Source organism: Eptesicus fuscus, chromosome 6, assembly GCF_027574615.1.
Source record: "Eptesicus fuscus isolate TK198812 chromosome 6, DD_ASM_mEF_20220401, whole genome shotgun sequence".
In the NCBI taxonomy this organism is placed as follows: Eukaryota; Metazoa; Chordata; class Mammalia; order Chiroptera; family Vespertilionidae; genus Eptesicus; species Eptesicus fuscus.
Window position 1 is genome coordinate 106,168,845 of NC_072478.1, and position 22,676 is coordinate 106,191,520.

The 22,676-nt window shown below is 64.8% G+C and overlaps 1 protein-coding gene across 1 annotated transcript; it reads right to left on the reverse strand.

Moving 5' to 3' along the window:
- Window positions 1–8,203: 8,203 nt before the first annotated feature.
- FSCN1 (fascin actin-bundling protein 1) lies at window positions 8,204–15,940 on the reverse strand. The gene is made up of 5 exons (XM_054718214.1): window positions 14,953–15,940; window positions 10,363–10,519; window positions 10,149–10,270; window positions 9,791–9,958; window positions 8,204–9,419 (listed from the first exon to the last, which is right to left on the reverse strand). Exons 1-5 carry the CDS (start codon window positions 15,782–15,784, stop codon window positions 9,217–9,219), a joined length of 1,482 nt encoding a protein of 493 aa, XP_054574189.1. The 5' UTR covers window positions 15,785–15,940; the 3' UTR covers window positions 8,204–9,216.
- Window positions 15,941–22,676: the final 6,736 nt, after the last annotated feature.

A 22,676-nucleotide genomic window follows, 5' to 3' on the forward strand; every position in this document is an offset into this window, starting at 1 on the left:
CAGGTGATTCCGGTCAAGGGCATGTACCTTGGTTGCGGGCACATCCCCAGTGGGGGGTGTGCAAGAGACAGCTGATCTATGTTTCTCTCTCATCGATGTTTCTAACTCTCTATCCCTCTTGCTTCCTCTCTGTAAAAAATCAATAAAATATATTTTTAAAAAGAAAGAAATCCTTCTGAATGGGTCGGTGTGTTTTTAAATTCACCTGTGCTGTCTAGTCCTTGTTCCTGGACATATTGCATATTTTGCATATTTGCAGCAATATGTAGTCTCCACAGTTTGAATAATTTAACAACAATGGAACCACTTTAAAATGGAGCCAGAGCTGCCATCCCAGAGGAACTGCCTTGGTTACCTGAGGCCTCAAATCTTTGGAATTTTAAAACGGCAAAAAACGACCTTGGGACTGGGCCTAGGGCAACATTGTGTCCCAAAGAACTGCAAAGACACCTGCCGGGAGCTGAAACTTGGGGGCGTTTTCAATTAACATCACTGTGAGCTCGCCTGCACCTATAGCAACACCTTCCTCCTTCTCCTAAGTACTCCTGCTTTGTCTCCACTTGAAACACTCTGGGCTTCTGCCTGAATTAAAAATTCTTGAGTAGCAGCGCTTACTGACTTCAAACAGAGGCTTGTTGCCTCTCGCTTGGAAAGGCCTTTTTAGTTTTAAAGTAACGGCTCTTCTCCTAACCTGCTACAACCTCTCCATCCACGCAGCAGTCACAGTACCTGCTGGCATGATGCAACACCGGACCTGCCTGCTCAGGCCTTCGTTCTTACAGAAGATTTCAGACCTTGCCCTGCAGCCTGCTCTCTTCCTTCCTCTCCAGGTCTGTGGCTCTGAAGTAGCTCTCATCTGTCCTTTCTAGGCCTTCTGTGAGGTTTTTTTCAATCCTCCCCCAAGGATATTTTTCCATTGATTTTTTTAAATAAGATACTTCTTTTTATATTTTTATTGATTTCAGAGAGGAAAAGAGAGAAACATCAATGATGAGAGAGAATCATTGATCGGCTGCCTCTTACATGCCTCCTACTCGGGATCCAGCCTGAAACCTGGGCATGTGGCCTTGACCGGAATTGAACCCAGGATCCTTCAGTCCACAGGCCGACACTCTATCCACTGAGCCACACCGGTTTAGGGTTCTGTTTTTTGTTGTGAATTAAATTTGTTGTTAATCCTCACCCAAGGATATTTTCCCATGGTTTTTTAGAGAGAGTGGGAGAGGGAAAGACAAATATCAATGTGAGAGAAACACATTAACTGCCTCCTGCACACGCCCTGAACAGGGCCTGGTCCGGTGAGTGTGGGCGAAAGGGGCCGCGTGCTCACCTGACAGCTCAGGGGAGGCCTGCCTGGCGGTCTTGAAAGCTCAGAGACCTAAAGGAACCACAAAGGATGGCCTGAAATTAAACTTTAAAAGCAGTGATGGTGGGTAGTTACGTCCTAGGCCGGTATCTTCCCTGACAAGGTCTCCTTTGCCTTCACTGAGCCTCCCTTGTCTTTTTGCATCTATGATAACACACCCCTGAAATGTCTGGGTAACTTGTAACTTCCCTTTTTCCGGAGCCCCTGGGGCACAACCTAATGCTCTGGGCGCCTGGACAGAGACCACAGATCCCCCGTTGTCACTGTTCCCATGTTAATTGTTGACTGTTACCCACCTAAGGATGTGTCCATCATTTTACTTTGTATTCAGTCCCGGAGGTTTCCTGCTTTGCTCTCTGCCGCCCCTCTAATCTGTCTCCAGTGGATTTCCTGTAACCCACCTGCCCTCCTTTGGTTGCAACGTATAAAAATAGGTGAAAACCCGCCATTCTCCGGAGCACTAAGCCAATCCGCTGAGATTCTGCTTCCCGGCAATTGTCGACAGTTTGGCTCAAATCAACTCACAAAAATTCTTCACAGGTTTGAATGTTTTTACATTAACAAGAGGAGCCTGCAACCAAGGTACGTGCCCTTGACCAGAATCGAACCCAGGACCCTTTGGTCCGCAGGCCCAAACCGGCTCGGGCTGTGAGATTGTGAGTGTAGACTGGCCTCCAGTTACCCTGCAGTCCCTGCTACGGGAACTCACAAGCTTCCGAAGGGTGGCCACCCACACCCTCCGCGTGCGCGAGGATCAGAGGAGTGGGGGGTGTTGGTGACGTTAGCGGGTTCCTCCCCGGCAAGGCCTCGCGATGCCACCAGCCACCATCGCAGGCGAGAGCTGGGCGCTCCGCCCGCGGCACCGGCACCGGAGGCCCGCCTGCCGCCTCTCCCCTCGGGAACCACCTCCTGGAGGCGCCGTCACCCCTCTCTTCAGCGGCAGCTGCTTCAGGTTGGGCACGTGTGATGTGTGGTGGTAATGCCGCGTCCACCCGCACGAGCATCGCTTTTTGGAGACACAGTTGCCAGTGATAAATGTTTTAAATAGGAAAACCTTGAAAACAGAGAAAAGTATAAAGAAAAAGGAGTGCTGCGCTGGGTAAAGGGGATTATTGATGGTCCTGGCGGGTCCCGGCGTCACCGGGAACCAGACGGTAGCGGGTTTGGTTCAAGAGGTGAGCGGCCATTGTTCTCGCTCACATCTCGCGCTCGCTCTCGCCTCAGGTGAGGATTTATTTGTAAAGGAACTATTGATAAGTATTTCTGATAAGTATTTTTTTTACTGATAATGTCTTAATGCATTTCCTTCCTGTGTGGTTTTGCTACGATTACACATTAGTTTCACAAACCTGGGAACCAGGTGTGCGGGCCTCCGGTGAGCGGCGCGGCTGAATGCTTCATCGCGGTAGTGAGCTCCCTCCCGCCAGACTCCCCAACTCCCCTTCCCTTCCTCAGGGGGCGGCCTCCTCCACTTCCTTCCTCAGGGGGCGGCCTCCTCCACTTCCTTCCTCAGGGGGCGGCCTCCTCCACTTCCTTCCTCAGGGGGCGGCCTCCTCCACTTCCTTCCTCAGGGGGCGGCCTCCTCCACTTCCTTCCTCAGGGGGCGGCCTCCTCCACTTCCCTTCCTCAGGGGGCGGCCTCCTCCACTTCCTTCCTCAGGGGGCGGCCTCCTCCACTTCCTTCCTCAGGGGGCGGCCTCCTCCACTTCCTTCCTCAGGGGGCGGCCTCCTCCACATCCTTCCTCAGGGGGCGGCCTCCTCCTCCACTTCCTTCCTCAGGGGGGGGCGGCCTCCACATCCTTCCTCAGGGGGCGGCCTCCTCCACATCCTTCCTCAGGGGGCGGCCTCCTCCTCCTCATCCTTCCTCAGGGGGCGGCCTCCTCCACTTCCTTCCTCAGGGGGCGGCCTCCTCCTCCACTTCCCTTCCTCAGGGGGCGGCCTCCTCCTCATCCTTCCTCAGGGGGCGGCCTCCTCCTCCTCATTCTTCCTCAGGGGGCGGCCTCCTCCCCACATCCTTCCTCAGGGGGCGGCCTCCTCCCCCACATCCTTCGTCAGGGGGCGGCCTCCTCCTCCTCATCCTTCCTCAGGGGGCGGCCTCATCCTTCCTCAGGGGGCGGCCTCCTCCTCATCCTTCCTCAGGGGGCGGCCTCCTCCTCCTCATCCTTCCTCAGGGGGCGGCCTCCTCCTCCTCATCCTTCCTCAGGGGGCGGCCTCCTCCTCCTCATCCTTCCTCAGGGGGCGGCCTCCTCCCCCACATCCTTCCTCAGGGGGCGGCCTCCTCCACATCCTTCCTCAGGGGGCGGCCTCCTCCTCCTCATCCTTCCTCGGGGCGGCTTCCTCCTCCTCATCCTTCCTCAGGGGGCGGCCTCCTCCTCCTCATCCTTCCTCGGGGCGGCCTCCTCCTCCTCATCCTTCCTCAGGGGGCGGCCTCCTCCTCCTCATCCTTCCTCAGGGGGCGGCCTCCTCCTCATCCTTCCTCAGGGCGGCCTCCTCCTCATCCTTCCTCAGGGGGCGGCCTCCTCCTCCTCATCCTTCCTCAGGGGGCGGCCTCCTCCACATCCTTCCTCAGGGGGGCCTCCTCCTCCACTTCCCTTCCTCAGGGGGCGGCCTCCTCCACATCCTTCCTCAGGGGGGCGGCCTCCTCCACATCCTTCCTCAGGGGGCGGCCTCCTCCACATCCTTCCTCAGGGGGGCCTCCTCCTCCACTTCCCTTCCTCAGGGGGCGGCCTCCTCCACATCCTTCCTCAGGGGGCGGCCTCCTCCACATCCTTCCTCAGGGCGGCCTCCTCCTCCACATCCTTCCTCAGGGGGGCGGCCTCCTCCTCATCCTTCCTCAGGGGGCGGCCTCCTCCACATCCTTCCTCAGGGCGGCCTCCTCCTCCACATCCTTCCTCAGGGGGGCGGCCTCCTCCTCATCCTTCCTCAGGGGGCGGCCTCCTCCACATCCTTCCTCAGGGGGGCCTCCTCCTCCACTTCCCTTCCTCAGGGGGCGGCCTCCTCCACATCCTTCCTCAGGGGGCGGCCTCCTCCACATCCTTCCTCAGGGGGGCCTCCTCCTCCACTTCCCTTCCTCAGGGGGCGGCCTCCTCCACATCCTTCCTCAGGGGGCGGCCTCCTCAACATCCTTCCTCAGGGCGGCCTCCTCCTCCACATCCTTCCTCAGGGGGCGGCCTCCTCCTCCACTTCCTTCCTCAGGGGGCGGCCTCCTCCACATCCTTCCTCAGGGGGGCCTCCTCCTCCACTTCCCTTCCTCAGGGGGCGGCCTCCTCCACATCCTTCCTCAGGGGGCGGCCTCCTCCACATCCTTCCTCAGGGGGGCCTCCTCCTCCACTTCCCTTCCTCAGGGGGCGGCCTCCTCCACATCCTTCCTCAGGGGGCGGCCTCCTCCACATCCTTCCTCAGGGGGGCCTCCTCCTCCACTTCCCTTCCTCAGGGGGCGGCCTCCTCCACATCCTTCCTCAGGGGGCGGCCTCCTCCACATCCTTCCTCAGGGGGGCCTCCTCCTCCACTTCCCTTCCTCAGGGGGCGGCCTCCTCCACATCCTTCCTCAGGGGGGCCTCCTCCTCCACTTCCCTTCCTCAGGGGGCGGCCTCCTCCACATCCTTCCTCAGGGGGCGGCCTCCTCCACATCCTTCCTCAGGGGGGCCTCCTCCTCCACTTCCCTTCCTCAGGGGGCGGCCTCCTCCACATCCTTCCTCAGGGGGCGGCCTCCTCCACATCCTTCCTCAGGGGGGCGGCCTCCTCCTCCACATCCTTCCTCAGGGGGCGGCCTCCTCCACATCCTTCCTCAGGGGGGCGGCCTCCTCCACATCCTTCCTCAGGGGGGCCTCCTCCTCCACTTCCTTCCTCAGGGGGCGGCCTCCTCCTCATCCTTCCTCAGGGGGGCGGCCTCCACATCCTTCCTCAGGGGGCGGCCTCCTCCACATCCTTCCTCAGGGGGGCGGCCTCCTCCACATCCTTCCTCAGGGGGGGCGGCCTCCTCCACATCCTTCCTCAGGGGGGCCTCCTCCTCCACATCCTTCCTCAGGGGCGGCCTCCTCCACATCCTTCCTCAGGGGCGGCCTCCTCCACATCCTTCCTCAGGGGGGCCTCCTCCTCCACATCCTTCCTCAGGGGGGCGGCCTCCACATCCTTCCTCAGGGGGCGGCCTCCTCCTCCACTTCCTTCCTCAGGGGGGCGGCCTCCTCCACTTCCTTCCTCAGGGGGCGGCCTCCTCCACATCCTTCCTCAGGGGGCGGCCTCCTCCTCCACTTCCTTCCTCAGGGGGCGGCCTCCTCCTCCACATCCTTCCTCAGGGGGCGGCCTCCTCCTCCACATCCTTCCTCAGGGGGCGGCCTCCTCCTCCACATCCTTCCTCAGGGGGCGGCCTCCTCCACTTCCTTCCTCAGGGGGCGGCCTCCTCCTCCACATCCTTCCTCAGGGGGCGGCCTCCTCCTCCACATCCTTCCTCAGGGGGCGGCCTCCTCCACATCCTTCCTCAGGGGGCGGCCTCCTCCACATCCTTCCTCAGGGGGGCGGCCTCCTCCACTTCCTTCCTCAGGGGGCAGCCTCCTCCACATCCTTCCTCAGGGGGCGGCCTCCTCCTCCACTTCCCTTCCTCAGGGGGCGGCCTCCTCCTCCACTTCCCTTCCTCAGGGGGCGGCCTCCTCCTCCACATCCTTCCTCAGGGGGCGGCCTCCTCCTCATCCTTCCTCAGGGGGCGGCCTCCTCCTCATCCTTCCTCAGGGGGCGGCCTCCTCCTCCACATCCTTCCTCAGGGGGGCGGCCTCCTCCTCCACATCCTTCCTCAGGGGGGTGCAAAGCTGGCCCTGCCCCACGCAGGGCGCCAGACCCCGTGGGTCTTCCCCGTCCGCTCTTCCCTCTCCCTCAGGGTTCAGTGGGAGAACCATGTTCTCTAGTCGCTTCCTCTCCATCAGCACAGAAGGTGCCAGTTAAAACCCTCAAGAGAGTGGGGGCAGCAGGGTCTGTGGTCAGGGAAAGTCCGCGGAGGCCATCCTGGGTGTGGTACCCGGAATCTTCCCCGTGGGCTCTCGGCGTGCACATCCCAGCTCTCACCTTCTCCGGTAACCGCGCTCCCTCCCCCATAACCGCGCCTTCCCCTGTGACCCCGCCTGCCCCTGTGACCCCGCCTGCCCGCTGTACAGGGGAAATCACAGCGGCCTCCGGGCTGTAAGTGCCGCCCTGAGGTGGCAGGTGAGGACGGAGGGAGAAACCTGCCATTCCCTCTGGCTGGTCCTTAGGACGCTCTCCCAGGGCCGCTCAGCCCTGAGCATCCCCAGGCCGTGGTCCCTCACCCCTGCCCCCTGCGGGCGGCTCCTTGGGACAGTGCTTGTCCCCTGACCTGCGGGGTGCGTCTGAGACTGCACCAACCCCACAGGAACCCTGAGCGTGGAGCCCATGCCCACACCCTGCGCACGGTGCACCTGTCCACACACCTGTGCACGCGCCCCCGAGGGGCACAAGCCTGGGCTGGGCCCGGGGAAGGCGCCTTCAACTGGGCCGTAGGTTCCCTGTCCCTCCTCCTCCCGCAGGTGCGAGCGCCCCCCCCCCCCCCCCCCGCCCCCCCCCCCCCCCCCCCCCCCCGCCCATAAGCCAGAGCCTCCTTCTCCCTCCGGAACCCACAGCCCCCAGCGCAGGGGCCCATTTCTGCAGAATTGAAGTTAGTACCTGCCTGGGGATGTAGGGGGCCCCCTGGGCATCCCAGGACAGGCCATTCCTGCCCCTGGAACCGCAGGATGTACGAGGGCCCGACTGGGGGCCCACCCCAAACGAACCCCTTCCAGCCGCCCCCACCCCCAGGTCTGGAACGTGCAGCTGTTCCTTCCATGTCACTGAGCCGTTCCTGGCCTCCAGCCCGGCTTTAACGGGCGGGGGGCGGGGGTTGGCCGCCAGGACACCGCTGGAGGCCCAGCATCCCTTTGCAGCCCCCATCTGCTCCTGTCCATCTCCAGACTCCCCCAGGGACCACCAATCACAGCGCAGGCATCTCAGTTTTGTCATCAGCAGCCAATCAGCGCTTCCGCTGACTGCTCCCGCAGCGAGGTGGGAACCAGGCGGCTCCAGGCTGGCGCAGCCCCAAGCGCCCTCCTCTCCCCCCACGCACCGCACGTCCCTGTCCCTCAATTACCGCCTTACTGGACACGCCCGTGGCAGGCACCCTGCTCCACACGGAAGGTTGTCCTGCTGCGCTGGCCCTCGGCAGGATGGGAACCCAGCACCCACCAAGGCTGCCCTGGATTAAATGAGGGACAGCAGGGCCAGCCCACAGCCCAGAGCCGTCTGCCAGGAGTCCCCGCTGCTGGCCACGTGGTCCCCTGTGGGCTCAGGACCCAGGTCTCCCCTGGCGGCGGGAAAATGCCGCCTCCCTCCCACCTAGAGCCGGGCCAGGGGTCCTGCTGTGATGGAGGGACCCGTCCTGGCCTGTGAGCTTGGCCATCCAGCCCACCGCTCCCAGGCCCCGTGTGCCAGACAGCCCGCTGGAAGGGGCCGGAGCCCTGGGAATAGGCCCTCCTGCGCTATTTAAGGGCCTGGCCCTTCAGGTTCCGGTCAAGGCCATCTGCCTGGGCAGGTGTGCTCACCCGTTTGCTGTTGGCTGGATGGCTACCTCCTAACCATGCAGGCGCAGCCACCGCACAGCCCCCTGCCCAGGCCCCAGGCGGCGGGACACTGAGGAACCACAAAGTCAGCGCCTCCCTGCGGCGTGGGACCCCAGTGCCCGAACAGACCATCCCTCTGCAGGGTCCTCCTGTCCCCGGAGGTGTCCTGGCTACTCAGCCCCCCGAGCCCTGGGCCCGCCCTCCCGGCTGCTCTCCTCCCGACACACACAGGCTGCTCGGCGCTGGTTTTACGTTATTTTATTTTGCTCTTTCCAGTCTGAAGCTACTATCATGGGCATTTAGTTATACAAATGACACTTACAAAAAATAAAAGACCAAGACACCCAGAGTGAGATGCATGGCGGACGGGGGGGTGGGGGGCTGGCAGGGGTGCAGCTGGGAGCCAAGGGTCAGGGCTGGGTGTCTCCTCACAGGAGGGCGACACCCGGTTTGGTCCCACCCCGAGACCCAGAGTCCAGTCAGACAAGGAGCACCAATCCGCCGGCTGGAGGCTCTGGCTGGGCGGGCAGGGGGCGGGGCCAGTGAGCGCCCCTGGGCGGTGGAGGCAGGTTCTGGGTTTGGGGGGGTGCCCTCCCTGCCCTCCCACCATGGAGCAGGGGCACCCAGGCCTGGAGATGCTGCCCGAGGCCTGCCTGCGCCACCTCCAACAATGACATTTCATTAAAAAAAAATACTGATTTGGTCATTTTCTGCTTCCAGTTTGGCCAGGGTGAGAGGCAGGAGCAGGGTCCCCGGAGCACAGGGGCGCGCAGGGCGGGGCTGCTCCGTGCGGAGGGGACAGGTGACGGGCACCGGCTTCAGCCCCGGCCCTGCGCGTTCCTCCTGATGCAGGGCTGGTGCCCCGAGGGGCCCCCGAAGGGCTTGGGCCAAAGGCCCGGCTGCTGGGAAGTTGGGGGGAACCTCGGCTGGGGGGGCGGGGCAGGAGATTCCAGTTAGACCCCGCCACACCCAGGGCTCTAGCCCCCACTGCCCTCAGCCACTTTGGGGAAATAAGGCTCAGAGTTGTCTGAGGTCAGAAGAGGTGCCAGCCTCGCCCACAGCAGGGAGGGCGGAGGGTCCCCGGTCCCGCTAAGGGAGTGGCCACGCAGGGCAGCAGGGGGGACACCGTTTTCTCTGGGTTTCCAGTAGGAAAGGCAAGGGGCTCGCCACCCTGGGCGGTGCCACCTGGAGAGGAATTAGCGGAGGGGGGGGGGGGGGGCACGGGGGACGGGCACAGGGATGCGGGGGGCGGGGCCTAGTACTCCCACAGGGTGGCGGGGTCGATGGTCTCCGCACAGGCCTTCAGGACCCCCGCGTGGTCCCCCTTCAGGTAGCGCCCGCCCACCTTGATGGCCACCTTGTTGTAGTCGCAGAACTCAAAGAAGAAGTCGACAGGGCTGTCGCTGCTGCTGGTGACCAGGGAGTCGCTGCCCAGCGCCCAGTACTTGCCTGTGGAGTCTGGGGGGAGGGGCGAGACCCTGTCAGGCCTGTTCTGTTCCCCACCCTGCGATCTCCGCCCCCCCCCAAGCCTCCCACCACCCACCCTGGATGGGGGCCCAACCCCCGCCCCCCGCCTGGGTTTTGGTCCCATAGCTCGGGGTGCGTCCTCCCCGCCCATCCTTTCCGGAACCGGGTTCCTCCTGCTCCAGCCTGGGGTGGGCTGGAAGTCTCCCTCCAATCCAGAGCCACCGGTGGCCTCGGACATCCGCCCTCTGGGGCTTGGAGCGGCCCAAACCGAGTCACAGGGAGGCCAGACTGAGCCCCAAAGAGCGCCAGGACGGGGGAGACGCTCCTGGGCCCACCCCACGACCGCCCGCGGGAGAACCTGCCTCTGATGTTGTAGGCGCCGTCGTTGAACTCGAGCTGGAAGACGTCATAGTTGGAGCGGTTGGCGTCCAGGGTGCCTGTGACCTTGCGGCAGCCGATGAAGCCGTGCTCCCCGCGGAACACGATGATGGGGCGGTTGATCAGCTTCATGAGGAAGAGCTCCGTGTCCCCTGGCCCAGGAGGGGAGGGGCGTGAGCTCACGGGGGTGTGGCTGGGACGCTCGGAGAGCGGGAACCTGGGGTGCCCTGCATCCAGCCCTGGGGTGAGGCTGGCAGGGACAGTTTGGGGGACGCCCAGCACAGGGCGAGTGACCACCGGTGACACCCCGCAGGGAGGCGGGTCTGGGCGCCCTCAGGCTACCTGCTGTCTCCACCGAGGCGGCCAGCTGCCCGTTCTTCTTGGCCGTCACGAACTTGCCATTGGACGCACGCAGTGTGATCCGCCGATCGCGCCACTCGATGTCGAAGTAGCAGCTGGCACTCCTGGGTGAGGCGGGCAGTCAGGGGGAGCCCCGGCCCCGGCCCCCCAGGAAGGGCCGCTGCGAGCGAGGGCAGTGGCTGACCCGGGCACTTACTTGGCGGAGGCGGTGGACTGCACGCCCCCGGCGGCCGTCAGCGTCCAGTACTTGCCCGTGTGGGTGCGGAAGGCGCACTTTTTGGTGTCGCGGTCGATCTCCAGTTGGAAAGTCTCCTGGTCCGTCTCTTCGTCCTGATTGGCCGACAGGTCCATACCTGGGGGGAGAGCCTCCAGCTGGTACCCACGCCTGCCCTCCTCCCCCCACGCCGGGGGCAGAGCAGAGGACAGCGTCGGCCGGACAGGGCCAGCCAGGAGCAAGCCGGCTGCAGCCTGTCCATGTCACTTCCTCTGATGACAGACCCGACACCTTCCAGCAAACCAATCCCGGAGCCCATCGGGGATCGTCACGTGGCCCTCAATGAGATACGGAGGATTAATCATTGTTCATCGTGGTGGTTACGTAAGGGCCTCATTTTACAAACGTTTCGAGATGAAATGCCCTCGTGCCAGGGATTTGCTTTAAAAACAACCAAAAACCATGACGACGCGGACAGAGGACAGAGGGAGAAGGCAGCAGTGCCCCTCCTGGGGGCCAGGGGCCATGGCCACGCCCTCCTCCCACCTCCGAGAGCCAGAGCGAAACCTGAGGCTGCTTCTCAGGACCTGCAGGAAGCTCGCACCCGGTAAACATGCAGCCACACACGTTCCCAGCGCCCGCAGCACCGGACCCGGCTTCCCTGCGGCCACCCAAGCCCCTGCACGTCTCCACTTGCCTGTGAGCGGCATCGTCTGCATTTGTCCCAACGGAACAAATTCACACCCCCAGGCGCCTGGGTTCCGAGAACCGCAGCCACAGGAGTCTGCCCGGGGCTCAGGGCGCTACCTTTTGGGCCTTGATGCCTTTAGAAGGCGGGACCATGCTGATGGGTGTCAGGTGTCCCTTCAGATGAGGATCCTGGGTCTGAGCGCACCCTCCCGGGGACCCACCCTTACCTCCCAGCCGCCACTCCGAGGGCCTGAAAGGTGCCCCCCCTTCTTAACACGATGACAGGTCCCCCCATCAGCACCAATGGGTGGGGACCTTCACCCCCACTTCACAAAGAGGGAGACTGAGGCAGGGAGGTGGTGTCCTTGACCAAGGTCACCCAGAGAGAAAGTACTGGGCCCTGGCGGCTCCGGCCGCGCCCTCTGCCCTCCGCTCTATGGACGGGGTGTGGGCACACGTGGGCTTGGACCACGGAATCGCCACGCATCCTCCTTCCCAGAGGAACAAAGGGAGCTCGGCGCACAGCCCACGCCCAGGGCCACGCCCGCCACCTGCTCCCCACTCACACCCACAGCCCGGTGCCCAGGCCTGAGGAGAAGGCCCAGGCCCGCCAGCGAGGGCCCCAGAGTGGGGGCCAGGCAGGTGCCTTGGGGAACACCTTCCCCTCCATTCTGCCGGAGGTTGGGAGGGTTTGGGGCCTGGTGCCACGTAGACAACAGGAAGGGGTGGGGAGGGGGGGCTATGGCCCCCCTGCAATCCAGCAAGGCCCCTCCTGCTCCAAGGCCAGGCCCAGACAAGGAAGGGCCCCTCTTGGCCTTGCAGTCTCTAATTGGAGCTGGGTTACTATGGAAACAGGGTTTTCTTTGGGATTTTTCTTTACATCAACAGCTGCATAGAAAACCTGAGTCATAGGCCATAGGAGCCCGAGGGAGGCAGGGTACGGGGGCTCCATGGAGCCCATGGGCACACCCACCCCTCCCTCCAGAGCCCCACAGACACTTGGATCCCCCGCCCTGCCTGACACCACCCTGGTCCCCACCCCCACCCCCACCCCCTTCAGCCTCAGCAGTTCCCAAACCCCCAGGGAACTCCCCCAACCCTCACTCAGTTTAGGGGAGGGGTTTGGAAGCATCCTGGCCCCGTCCCCCTCCCCTCCCCCCCCCCCACCCTCTTCTCTTTCCAGTCACTCGTGCCAATACCTGAGCACTCCCAATGCCTCCTCCATCCTGGCTAAGCCATTCCCTGGGCCTGACGTGCCCCACCTCGTGAGAACTCTTCTACATCCTGCAAAGCCCAGCCGGACCAGCCCTCCTCAGCCAGCCAGCCGGCCTCGCCTCTGCGCGGCTGGACTGGGCACTTCCTGAGTGCGGTGTCCCCGGCGCAAGGAGGCTGCGGGACCAGCTGGGAAATGAGGCACTGCCCGGGGTTGGGCTGGAGCCAGGGCAGGTGAGGTTCCCAAGGAGCAGTGCCCTCGCCATCCTCCCCCCTGCCCACGCCATGTCCTCACCTGTGAGCACAGCCACACCACCTCCCGGGCCCTGGGACAGCCACGTGCCACGCACATCAGCTCTCGGCACCAGGCCCCACTCCCTGGTGGCAAACCCTGCCCCGGACTGTGGCCCCGATGGCCTCCCCCAGAGATAAAGGCTGGCTGAGAATGTGCACAGGGCAGCCTGGAGCCAGCCCTACAGGCGGGGAAACTGAGGCAGGAGAGCAGGCTGCAGCTTCGGTGGGAGCACCCCACCCCCACCAGGCAGCCGCAGGCCTGCGGGATGATTCACATCCCTCAGCCACCAGCCCGGATCCTCCTCCTTCCTGCTGCCTCTCCCGTGTGCTGGGCGCTGCCTCCTTGCCACGCAGGCCTGTCCAAAATGGCCTCTGCAGACACCCCCACGCCCCCGATGCCAACGCTGGGTCCTTCGATCCTCCTCACCCCACCAAAGACCCAGGGTCAGCTCACGGGAGCCGACGGAGCCCCAAGAGCATGCCCCAAGCCCCCTCCCCTACTTCCATGTTCCCCTAAACTCATAGATGAGCCAACACACCTCTCTAACCCAAGTTCCGGTGGCTTCTGCCCCATCAGCCTGAATCACATCATGACACCCTAGCGAGCTTCACTGGGGGAGCAGGGATCTGTCCAGGCGGGCCAGCGGCTGCTCCGAGCTCACGCCGGCTTTGGCTTCCCTGCCCCGGAGTCTTTGCACAGGCTCTGCTGAAACACCCGCCACATGAGCTACCTTCCACGCAGCTTCAGCGCCGGCCTCAGAAAGCACTCCTACCCCCCCTCCCCCCACAATATAATCTGGAGTCCTGATTTACTTCCTGGACCCCAGGCCTCTGCCTGACCTCAGGGATGCTGGTCCCGTCCCAGGGAGAGCATCCCCCCCAGGGAACCGTCCAGAACATGCCCACTGGCTCACCACTCAGGCCTCAGGTCTCACGTGTCAGGGGCTCATTGTCTGCTGAACAAGTGGGGAGCCCTGGCCCACCCAGTGCAGTGTGAGGACAGACGGGGAGCCACGTGTGCCCCAGAGGCAGCCAGGCAGCAGGGGGTCCAGATAAGAGCCCGCTCTGGGGTCAGAAAGACCCAGCTCTGCAGCTGCTTCCAGCTGTGACCGGGCCTAACCCCACCCCTAGGGGGGAGGGCAGGAGGAGCCCCGAGGAAGGCAGCCCCGCGGAGGGGCCACGGGCTGGGCTCCACCAGCTACCTCCAGGGGCTGGGGGCCAACCTCCCGTCCGGGGGAGCAAGACCCCTCCTGTGCGGTCCCTCCTATGCGGCCTCTGCGGCCAGGAACCAACTGCCTCCTTCCCCGAAGGGGCAGGGCCGCCAGGAGGAAGGGGGTCTGAGGAGGGAAAGAGGGGGCTCACTGCTGGTTAGGAACGGCCAGGTCGGCGGGAGGCCGGGGGGGGGGGGGAGCAGGGAACTGCAGCCAGTGGTTGCAGGCCGGGGGCTCAGGTGGGCTCACTCGGGGGGCGGGGGGGGGTGTCTTCCAGAGGGACCCCGCGCTGAGCTGCCCTCGGACGACCACGGAGCAAGGCGCCCCGGCCCGGGGGAGCCCAGGGCGCAGGGCGGGAGGAGGGAGGCTCCCGTCCCCGGCACTGAGTCCCGCGGGGTGTGGGGGGAAGTCCTCCGCAGGGGGGACCCGCAGAACACGGCCTCCCCTCCCCCGCCGGCGCATCTGGTTTTCCCATCTGCAGAGGCCGCGCAGGACAAAGGGGGCGAGGGAGGTCCCTGCCGAGGAGCCGCCCCTGTTCACAAAGGCCGCGGCCTCGAGCGGGAGGGGGGCGGGGGGAGGGCAGGCCCCGGGGCCTCTCGCCAGCGGAGGCCGACCCCTCCCGACGGCGGAGGTGGAGAAAGGCCGGGAGGGCGGGAGGCGGAGCGCACCCCGCGGAGATCAGAGCCTTCCCGCCCGCCCGCGACAGGCGGCCCTCGGGGTCGGGGGCGCTGCGGGGCGTGTGACGACCCTCGCCTCCGCCCTCGGGGCTCAAGGTCCGCTGACCGGGGCCGGGGGTCGAGGGAATGGACGAGGGGTGTCCCCTCCCCAAGGCTGGGCCCGCCGACCCGAGGGATCAGCGCGCGTGGGGAGAACCCTGATTGGGCCGGGGGGTCGGGGAAGAGGGCGGCGCCAGCGAGGGGCCAGGGTGGGGGTGGTGCGGCAGCGCCCGAAGCTGGGCAGAGCCCCGCCCCCCTCCTCCGGGCCGGAGCGCGGGTCCCGGGGCGGGAGGCGGCGGCCTGGGCGCCGGGCAGGGGCGCACCGGGCAGCGCTCGGAATCGCAGCGGCGCCGCCGGCGAGAAAGGGCGGGAGGCCGGGAGGCCGGGAGGCCCGGGGCGGGGTGCGCTTTGTGCAAGGACGGGGGAGGCGGGGCGGCGTCCCCACTCACCCTGCCGCGTGGACACGTTCCTCTCGTTGGCGGCCTGCAGCACGACCTGGGCGCAGCTCTGCTCCAGGGCGAAGAGCTCGTCCTTGCCCACCTTGGTGGCCTTGCCCGCCTTGAGCGTGCCGCTGGGCCCCGACGGCGCCAGGTAGCGGCCCTCGCAGTCGCGGAAGGCCACCTTCCCCGAGCGGAACTCGAGCGTGTAGCCCGTGGCGGGCTCGGGGCGCGCCACCAGGCGCCCGTCGTGGCGCAGGAAGCGGTGGTCGGCCGTCTGCACGCTGTAGCGCTGGTCCTGGAAGGCCAGCGTGATGAGCGAGTCGACGCCCCAGGGCACGTCGCGGTCCACGGCGATCTCGTCCGCCGGCCGCGCGCTCAGGTGCGCGTAGCGCTTGCGGGTGAGGCTGTAGATGTTGACCTGCGGGTGCATGGCGATGTGCACGCTCCACTTCTCGGCCGGCGACACGGTCTGCGCGAAGCACGACAGGCGGTCCTCGGTGCCGCCGAAGTAGCGCCGGTGCGCCTCGGACTGCAGCGACCAGCGGCCGTCGTCGTGCGCCACGATCAGGAAGCGGCAGTCGGCGCCCGGCGCCTCGCGCTCGCAGGTCACGTTGCCGTCCTTGTCCGCCGCCAGGTAGCGGCCCAGGTGGCTGCGCAGGCACACGGCCGCGCTGCCCGCCTCGTCGGGCGGCTGCTCCAGCGTCCAGATCTGCTTCTTCTTCAGGCTGCTGGCCGACGCGTTCACCTTGAACCCGAACGCCTCGGCCGTCAGGTACTTGTTGCCGCAGTTGATGAGGCCGAACTGGATCTGCACCGCCTCGGCCGTGCCGTTGGCGGTCATGGTGGCGGCGGGCGGCAGGCCCCGGCGCGGCCCGGGAGGTCGGTGGCGGGTCCCCGCGGCAGCGCCCGGCTCCTTTGTTCCCCGACCGCGGTCCCGCGCGCCCCGCCGCAGCGCTCCACAAAGCCGGCCCCGCGCCCCGGCCCCTTTATAGGCCGGTGACGTCACGCCGCAAGCCCCGCCCCTCTGCGGGGCTCGGCGTGGGAGGGGGCGCGCGGGCGAGGGAGCCGCTCTGCGGCGCTGGGGCCCCAGGGGCGCGGGTGGCGGCAGCGGCCCCTCCTCCTGCACCGCGGGCCTCGGCAGCCCCCACCTTGGCCGCCGTCCTCACCCCCAGTGCCAGGGCCCCCGCAGCGCCGCAGACTGAGGGCCCGCTCAGAGCCCAGACCCCTCGGAGGCCCCGGCCCCCAGCCCCGCGGGGAGGAAGCGCGAGCCGGGCTGGAGGTTGCGGCGGAGACGCTGTGAGGGTGGGGCGGTCCGGAGGCCGCTCGGAGGAGGTGGCCTTAGAGCTGAGCCTTGACGGAGCCGCCAGAAGCCCCCGCAAGGGCCTGTGGGTCGTGGGGTGGAGGGCGGGCAGGCCAGGGGCTGGGGCGGGGTCTGCAGACCCCAACTCACCCAGCCCGGGCCTCGCAGGCAGGCCCTCCAGCGGAGGCCTCGCTCCCGGGACACGGCCTTGAAGACCCAAGTGGCCCGGGCACCACCCGGCCCGGCTGCCCCGTCGGTCTCCGGTCTCCGGGGCAGTGGGTGAGCAGTGAGCCCTCTTACTGGGCAGGGCGGGGAGGTCTGAGCCCAGGTCCCGCCTCTAGGGCCGGTGTGCCTTCCACTTTACACCGGACACCCCAGGGTCAGAGGACGCTGAGCCAGCACAGGGAGGGGCGACACCCTCATCCTTCAGGACCCCAACTCCCCACCCTCCAAAGGGGACTCCCTGCGGCGGAACCCCCTGTCCAGGAGCACTTCCCCTTCCCGAGCCTCTCCGAAGGGCAAGGCCCTCGCTGGGACATTCCCCGCATGCCAGGCAGGCCCCTGGAATGCCAGCGCGACCACAGGCTGCCCACAGGCTGCCCACGAGGCCTCCAGGCGAGAGCAGGGGGCACTGCACTGGCTCCCCAGCTGGTCCTCTGAGCCTCTGCCGCCCCCAGGCACCCCCTCCAGGGGGTTTTCTCCCGCAGGGGAAGGAGGTGTGACCTTCTCACCTTGGTGGGTTTATTGGCAGGGCGGGGGGGGGCAGGTGGGCACACCCATAGCATCCCTCCCACAAAGCACACCCTCTGGAGCGCTGGGAAAGCAGAGTGCTCGTTTTGAGGTCATCCACCAGGCTTGAAACTCAGGATCTCCCTGGCTGTGTGACTTTGGCAAGTTACTTAACCTCTCTGAGCCTCCGTTTCTCCTTTTGTAGAAGAGATATAAATCCCCCACTCAGGTGGTCAGAGCGTCCCTGAGGCCTCTCAGACACGGTCACTGACCTCTCTCAGGACCCAGGAAGACCTGTGTCTAGTTAGGGAGACCCCGAACATCTGGCCGCTGCCAGACTCAGAGGTGAGGGGGCTAAATAAGAGCAGGCATTTAGGGACGGCTGTGGGGTGCCAGACTGGGTGTTGGCGTGGCTGGAGAATGCCACGAGCCAGATTGTTTCCAACTAGACAATACGGAGTTCAAAGACCCAAGAATGTAAAACGGCCTTCATTCCCCTCCCCATTCCCACGCCACTGCCTCGGGACCTGCTGTTACACTTGTTTTTTGTTTTCTTTTCTTTACGCAAACACAAGCAAACGTGGCTCTGTTTCTTATTCTTATTTTTTCTCTCTCCATTTGACACAGTATTTTCAACCTGCTTTTATTATCTCAGTGTCTTAGCACAGTTTTTCAGCAGGAAGCGGCTTCCTTGTTCCTTTTCACAGCTGCATAGTATTCCGCTGCCTGGCGCACCAGGTTTATCTGACTGCCCATGTGCATGGACACTGGGCTTGCTGCTGTTGATGTCCTGCCTGGGCCAGCGCACACACACACACACACACACACACACACACACACCCCAACAGTGAAACCCTCAACCACAAACCAACGCTTTCTGTGCTTCTCTTTGCCCAGCCATGGCCCACACACCACGGAAAACATTGAAGTGTCCAGTCCTGGCTTGAAGGCCTCTGGTGATGGGAGCTCACTGTTCTTTGTTCGTGGCAATTATGTGCCAAGGCCACCGGACTCGGCTCCCATCCTTGGCCTTTGTGCCAGGGTCACCTGGAGATTTCACGTCGGACAGCCCTGCTCACCGGTGGTGGGCACGGAGTTCTCCGAGGCGGCCCAGCTGGAGAGAGGGGGGCTCCGTCTCCACGGCTCAGGAAATTGGGCTCCGAGCTGGCTCATCAGCCCTTCCCAGTGGCCTCATTTCCCTCCCAGACCAGCAGCAGGCTGCCCAGCGGCCAGCCCGGAGCGGCTCGGGCCTGGCCCCGCCGTGCCCTGGTTCCAGGGCGGCTCAGGTGGTGCCCGGCTCCTGTGGGGCCGGGAACAATAGCGTCCGTGTTCCCTCCTCCCCAGAGGGCCCCGAGGCGGGGCCTGCAGACAGGGCCGTGTGACCTCGCCGGACACGGAAGTGTCCAGTGTCACGGAGACTCGGAAGGCCGAGGAGGGAGCCGGGTGGTGCAGAGCAGGCAGTGTTTCCTGATTGATTGATTGATTGATTGATTGATTGACAGCCACATAGCGATATTGATAGGCACTGAGATAGAGAAAGGCATCGCTCTGATTCAGAAGATTTTTGTTTTCTTTTTTCGGTTTTGGCTTCGGTGATTCTGCTGTGCATCTTGCTCCCATGCCTCGGCGATTCGTCCCAGGGAGCCCCCTGTCCCCGTGGCGACTTCCGCCCCATCCCCTCCGCCCCATCCTCGTGGCCTGTGGATTCCTGCTGTGCTTCGGCCTGATCCTGGGGCGAGGGCTGCCTGCCCAGAGCGGGGCCTTCTCGCCTGGGTCCCTCCTTGCAGGAACCTCCCCAAGCCCTCCTCTCCCAGCCCCGGAGACCCAGGTCTGAGAGTGGGACCCCCCGGCTCCCACCGGCTCTGAGGTCCCTCCCACTCGCCCTCAGGGAGTGAGAGTCTGTCTGGTGGGGGCGGCCGGGTGAACTCCCTGGCGATGGGGAGAATGCAGGCAGGCACTGTGGGGGGCTGCATCTACCTGCGCTCCCCACAAACCTCCGTGACCCCGTTCCACAGCTCAGGAGACGGAGAGGAGAAGAAACAGGAGGAAGCAGGTGGCGCGCCTGGGGCTGGGCGAGGGGAGCCCTGCCTGGTGGGGGGCTCCGTCGGGGAGGACTGTTCGGGCAGATGTGACCGCACAGCGCTGCGAAGGTGCGAAGCGCGACAGAACTGCACTGGCAAACAGGTCACTCAGTTATGTGAGTTTCTCCGTCACCAAAAACTGGTCTGTCTCGGAGGAAAGAAAAAGGAACGCGCCAGCCGAGGCCGGTTTGGCTCGGTGGATAGAGCGTCGGCCTGCGGACTCAAGGGTCCCAGGTTCGATTCCGGTCAAGGGCATGTACCTTGGTTGCGGGCACATCCCCAGTAGGGGGTGTGCAAGAGGCAGCTGGTCGATGTTTCTCTCTCATCGATGTTTCTAACTCTCTATCCCTCTCTCTTCCTCTCTGTAAAAAAAAAAAAAAAAATCAATAAAAAAATATATTTAAAAAAGAAAAAAAAAAAAAAAAAAAAGAAAAAGGAACGCGCCTGCCTTCCGCGCTGGGAGGATGGAAGCGGGGCTTGCACGCCGGCCTCCAGCTGCCGTCTGCGTGCCCCCTCCCCGGGGGCCTTCCTGAGGCTCAGGCCGGGGTGTCCCCACACCTGCTCCTCCTTCCTGGGCGCCCCTCACACCAGCTCTGAGGCTCACGCTGGCTCTGCCTCTCAGCGCCCCCGAGATGCCGGCACCCTCGCCCGCACCTGCCCGAACCGTCTCCTCGCTGGGTCGTCCAGGCGCCGGGGCTTGGGGCCCCCCAGGTGGCGTGGGCCCATCGCAGCCTCTGTCTCTGAAAGCGGGGTGACATCGTCCTGGCAGCCTCTTGCCAGCATCCCTTAGAGGCGTGTGGCGGAGCGCGTCCTCGTCCGCTCCGAGCCTCAGTTTCCCTTTTCTGCAACGGAGACAAGCGCGGCCCAGGTTTGCGTGAGGGGCCCGAGCGCCGGCCACGTCCCAGCTGCACAGACGTCCGGGCTCAGTCCCCCTAACGAGGCCCCGGGCCCGGCCCGTGAATGGCCCTTTGTGGTCTCGCTGCCTCGGCGGTGCCCTCAGCGCAGCCTGGTACGGCCTGCGCCCCTCGCGGAGCCCCACGTGGGGAGGGCGGAGCCCAGGGCGGGTCCTGGCAGGCCCGGCTCCCTGCTGCCCGCGGGGCCCGCCAGCTGTGCCATCCAGGCCGCACCCGTCACCCCGTCTCTGCAGGCATCCCTGCCAATCACTGGCTTCAGAGCCTTCGGTCACAAATAGGGAAACTGAGGCACGGGTAGACCAGAGGCGCTGGCCGAGCTTTAAGGAGAGATGGGCAGTCTTCAGGGCCCAGGCTCATGGCTCTCATCCGATTTGCCAGGAGATTTGTGACCCCCACCCCCGATTCTAAACTGCAACCCCTCAGAGGCAGGAACCAAGCCTGAGGGGCCCCATGATGACCTGTTGTCTTGCGGGGGGAACCCCAGAGTTACCATGAGCTCCAGGAGGGCCTCCAGGAGGAGGGATGCGCTGCTGGGGGAACAGGAGCTCAGCAGGGGGAGTCGGCTCCCCTGGAGTAGAGGGGTGACGTCCGCCTGCCCCGTGGCTGTTCCTAGAAATCCTTGTGACCCCAGCAATCCTTCCTCTCCGTCCTCCTCCTGGACAGCGACGCCCGAGGGGGCCTGAGTGGCCTCTGCGGCAGCTCCGAGCCCCCTGGCCGCCCTACGACCCCCAGCGCGCAGAGGCCGGCCCACTCCGAGCCCGGCACGCTTCGCACTGAAGCTGCGGTGGCGGGTGCCTGGCAAGCGCCCGGCTAATTAAGAGGACATTAGCGCCCGGCAGAGCCCCGGCTGCCAACATGTCCTTGCCAGGAGCAGGCCGGATCCCGGGCCATAGAGAGGCTGCTGGCTGGTGCCAGGCCTCAGCCTCCCCCGCCGGCCGCCACCCCCCTCCTGCGCCAGGCACAGCAGCCCAGGCTGCCGGGCCTCCCCTCAGGCTGTCAACTGTCAAATGGCGAGTCGCCTTCCTCCCGCCGCACACACGGGCCCTCTCTGCCGCCAGTGCCCTCGGCTCCAGGCTCAGCTGAGCCATCAAGGGCCGCTCTGCCCACATCGGCGGGTTCTGAGTGTGTGACCGCCCCCGCTCAGGGGCGAGAATGACACTCTCCCATGTAGCCGTGTAGCCGTGTAGCCGTGTAGCCCCCTCCACCACCCTCAGGCCTCCATCCCGCCTGCCCCAGGCAGCGTGGCTTCCTCCATGCAGGTCTGGTCCTGCCCTTCAGCTTAACCCTGTCCCTGCCCCGCCCCTCAGGGCCCAAAGCCCAGAGCCTCCCACCTCCTGCCTCCCCTCCCCGCCCCCCCCCCACTCACACCATCCACACGCGGCTCCCAGCCTCCGTGCCTTGCACGTGCTGTTCCTGTCGCCGGCCGCTCCCTTCCCTGTGCCCTGCAGCTGCCAACACCCTCTCATCCTAAGGACCCACTCGGACCTCACCACCTCCTCTGGGCAGGCTCCCGGCTCCTCCCTGAGCGCCCACGGAGGCCAGTGTTGGCACTTTTGACCCAGGACGAGGGGTCCCAGGGGTGAGGGCAGGCATCTGGCCCAGCATGGCCCAGTACAGCTTTTTTTTTTTTTAAATTAATATATTTTATTGATTTTTTACAGAGAGGAAGGGAGTGAGGGAGTGGGATAGAGTTAGAAACACCAATGAGAGAGAAACATCGATCAGCTGCCTCCTGCATACCTCCTACTGGGGATGTGCCCGCAACCAAGGAACATGCTCTTGACCAGAATCGAACCTGGGACCTTTCAGTCTGCAGGCCGATGCTCTATCCACTGAGCCACACCGGTTAGGGCCCAGTACAGCTTTTTGCAATGACGGAATGTTCTAGAATCTGCTCTGTCCAATACAAGAGCCTCCAGGCACACATGGGGCCACTGAGCATCTGAAAGGTGGCTCGTGTGACCGAGGAGCTGAACTTGCATTTGAAGTCACCGGAACTGATTGGAATGGGCAAAGCCACATGTGCCTGGTGCCAACCCTATTGGGCGAGACAGGTCGGGCGCACCTGGGGGCCCTGCCACAGCCGGGCGCCCTGGAGGCCGAGCAGAGCTTGGGGACCGGAGGGAGGTCCCATGAGTTACAGATGCCGGCACCCCAGCAACTAGCAGTGACTTTGCTGTTTGCCCTCCTGCCGCCCCAGTGGGCAGGGCTGTGTGTGCCCGTGCCAGGCTGTGGCACGCGGGTCGGGCCTGCGGAGGCAGCGAGGGAGCCAAGAGGCTCGAGGCCAGACCTTCCCCCGTCCCCTGCCTCCGGGCCTGTCCTGGTTCCATCCTCCCTGGCTCTCGGACCTCCAGGACTCCAGACCCCGACAGTCCGCTGAGCGGGTAGGGGCCCCGGACCAGCGCCTGACCGCTTACCCAGAGAGCCTGCAGCCGGGGCTGCCCACAGAGCATGGCAGCTCAGGCCGCGCTGGCGGCTGGCGACCCGGGCCTGGGTATTGGAAACGCTCAGACGGAGGCCTGGGGACCCACTACCTGCCGGGCTCAGGGTCCCGGGCAGCCGTCAGCCCCTCCCTGCCCCGCCCAACGCGTGTCTGGGGCCCTGCAAGGGCTTAGGGCACTGAGGGCTCCTTGAGTGGGGACGAGGCAGTTCTGGGGTGTGAACAAGAGGCCATCTGCAGGGGGTCCCTGGAGGAGGAGGAGAGGTCCT

Coding starts and splice junctions, on each gene's coding strand:
- FSCN1 (XM_054718214.1), bottom strand. CDS start 15,784: ATGACCGCCAACGGCACGGCCGAGGCGGTGCAGATCCAGTTCGGCCTC. Junction 10,271..10,362: donor CAGTCCACCGCCTCCGCCAA/GTAAGTGCCCGG, acceptor CGCCTCACCCAG/GAGTGCCAGCTGCTACTTCG. Junction 9,420..9,790: donor CGGCGCCTACAACATCAGAG/GCAGGTTCTCCC, acceptor CCCTCCCCCCAG/ACTCCACAGGCAAGTACTGG.